At 57.1% G+C, this 1,048-nt stretch overlaps 1 protein-coding gene across 1 annotated transcript; it reads right to left on the reverse strand.

Annotated features, from left to right (window-relative positions):
* Nucleotides 1-6: 6 nt before the first annotated feature.
* Nucleotides 7-745, reverse strand: LOC147820021 (forkhead box protein L1-like; the record flags this gene model as incomplete). The annotated part of the gene is made up of 1 exon (XM_087178506.1): nt 7-745. A coding segment is annotated over exon 1 (592 nt), but the record flags the coding sequence as incomplete, so codon positions are not given.
* Between the last annotated feature and the right edge of the window lie 303 nt (nt 746-1,048).

Genomic DNA, 1,048 nt, shown 5'->3' on the forward strand with positions numbered 1-1,048 from the left:
CCACGCTCTCCGCATCCTGCCTGGCTGGTTCCTCCGCTGTCTCTGAGCCAGTCTGATGTTTCACAGAGGTTTGGGGGTCCCTGGATGGCCCCGCGCCCTTTGTGCGCTTGTGTCCAGCGGCTTTAGAGTCCAGAGCCTCCTGCTGGCTTTTTGCCTTCCTCTTCCTCCGGCGGTAGTTGCCGTTCTCAAACATATCCAGACACTTGGTGTCCAGCGTCCAGTAGCTGCCTTTGCCGGGCCGGCCCTTCTCTCTGGGCACCTTGATGAAGCAGTCATTCAGGGACAGGTTGTGGCGGATGGAGTTCTGCCAGCCCTGCTTGTTGTCGTGATAAAATGGGAACCGGTCCATGATAAACTGGTAGATGCCGCTGAGCGTTGCGCGCTGCTCCGGTGCGCTCTTGATGGCCATGGCGATGAGCGCGATGTAGCTGTAGGGCGGCTTCTGCGGAGGCTCCTGGCGGGCCGGCACGAAGCTCAGGGCGGCGGGCACGACCCCTCCGCTCTCTCGGCCGTACAAGTAGAAGAGCGGGGGGGCGGAGAGGCTCAGAGCCGAGGATGCCACTCCGAGTGCCGGCAGGCGGCCGTGGTAGAGAGTCATGACGCCGAGGAAGCAGGATTGTGTCCCGGGGAAAGCTGAGCCTGCTCCCGGAGCTCCACTCCTCCACTGACTGACTCTCCAGCCTCATGAGGGCCCCAGAAAAATGTTAATAATTGCTGTACGTTTGCTGTGTTATGTTGACTTTGCACCGGGGAATAAATTGTCCATCATAAACAGTCTGTGGTGTTCTCAGCCCACCCACATTAATTAAAATTTCATTGCGCTGAAACTACCTCGTGCCCCCCCAGCGCCCCCTCCCTCGGCCCAACAACCAATGAGGTGCCGGGTTATTCCCTCATCTGTTTATAGAATTAGTCGCTTGATAAGTCTGCCCACCCAGGTTGAATCAAGCTGTGTTTATTTGGAAAAATTTCCGGGCACCCAATACATAAACGCACTGATGTGCTGTTTGAAATATCACGTCCACCCCTGACGCTGAGAGTTGCTCAC

This window comes from Seriola lalandi, unplaced genomic scaffold (assembly GCF_002814215.2).
Source record: "Seriola lalandi dorsalis isolate HSWRI2012SDOR001 ecotype SW California unplaced genomic scaffold, Sedor1 jcf7180002005288, whole genome shotgun sequence".
In the NCBI taxonomy this organism is placed as follows: Eukaryota; Metazoa; Chordata; class Actinopteri; order Carangiformes; family Carangidae; genus Seriola; species Seriola lalandi.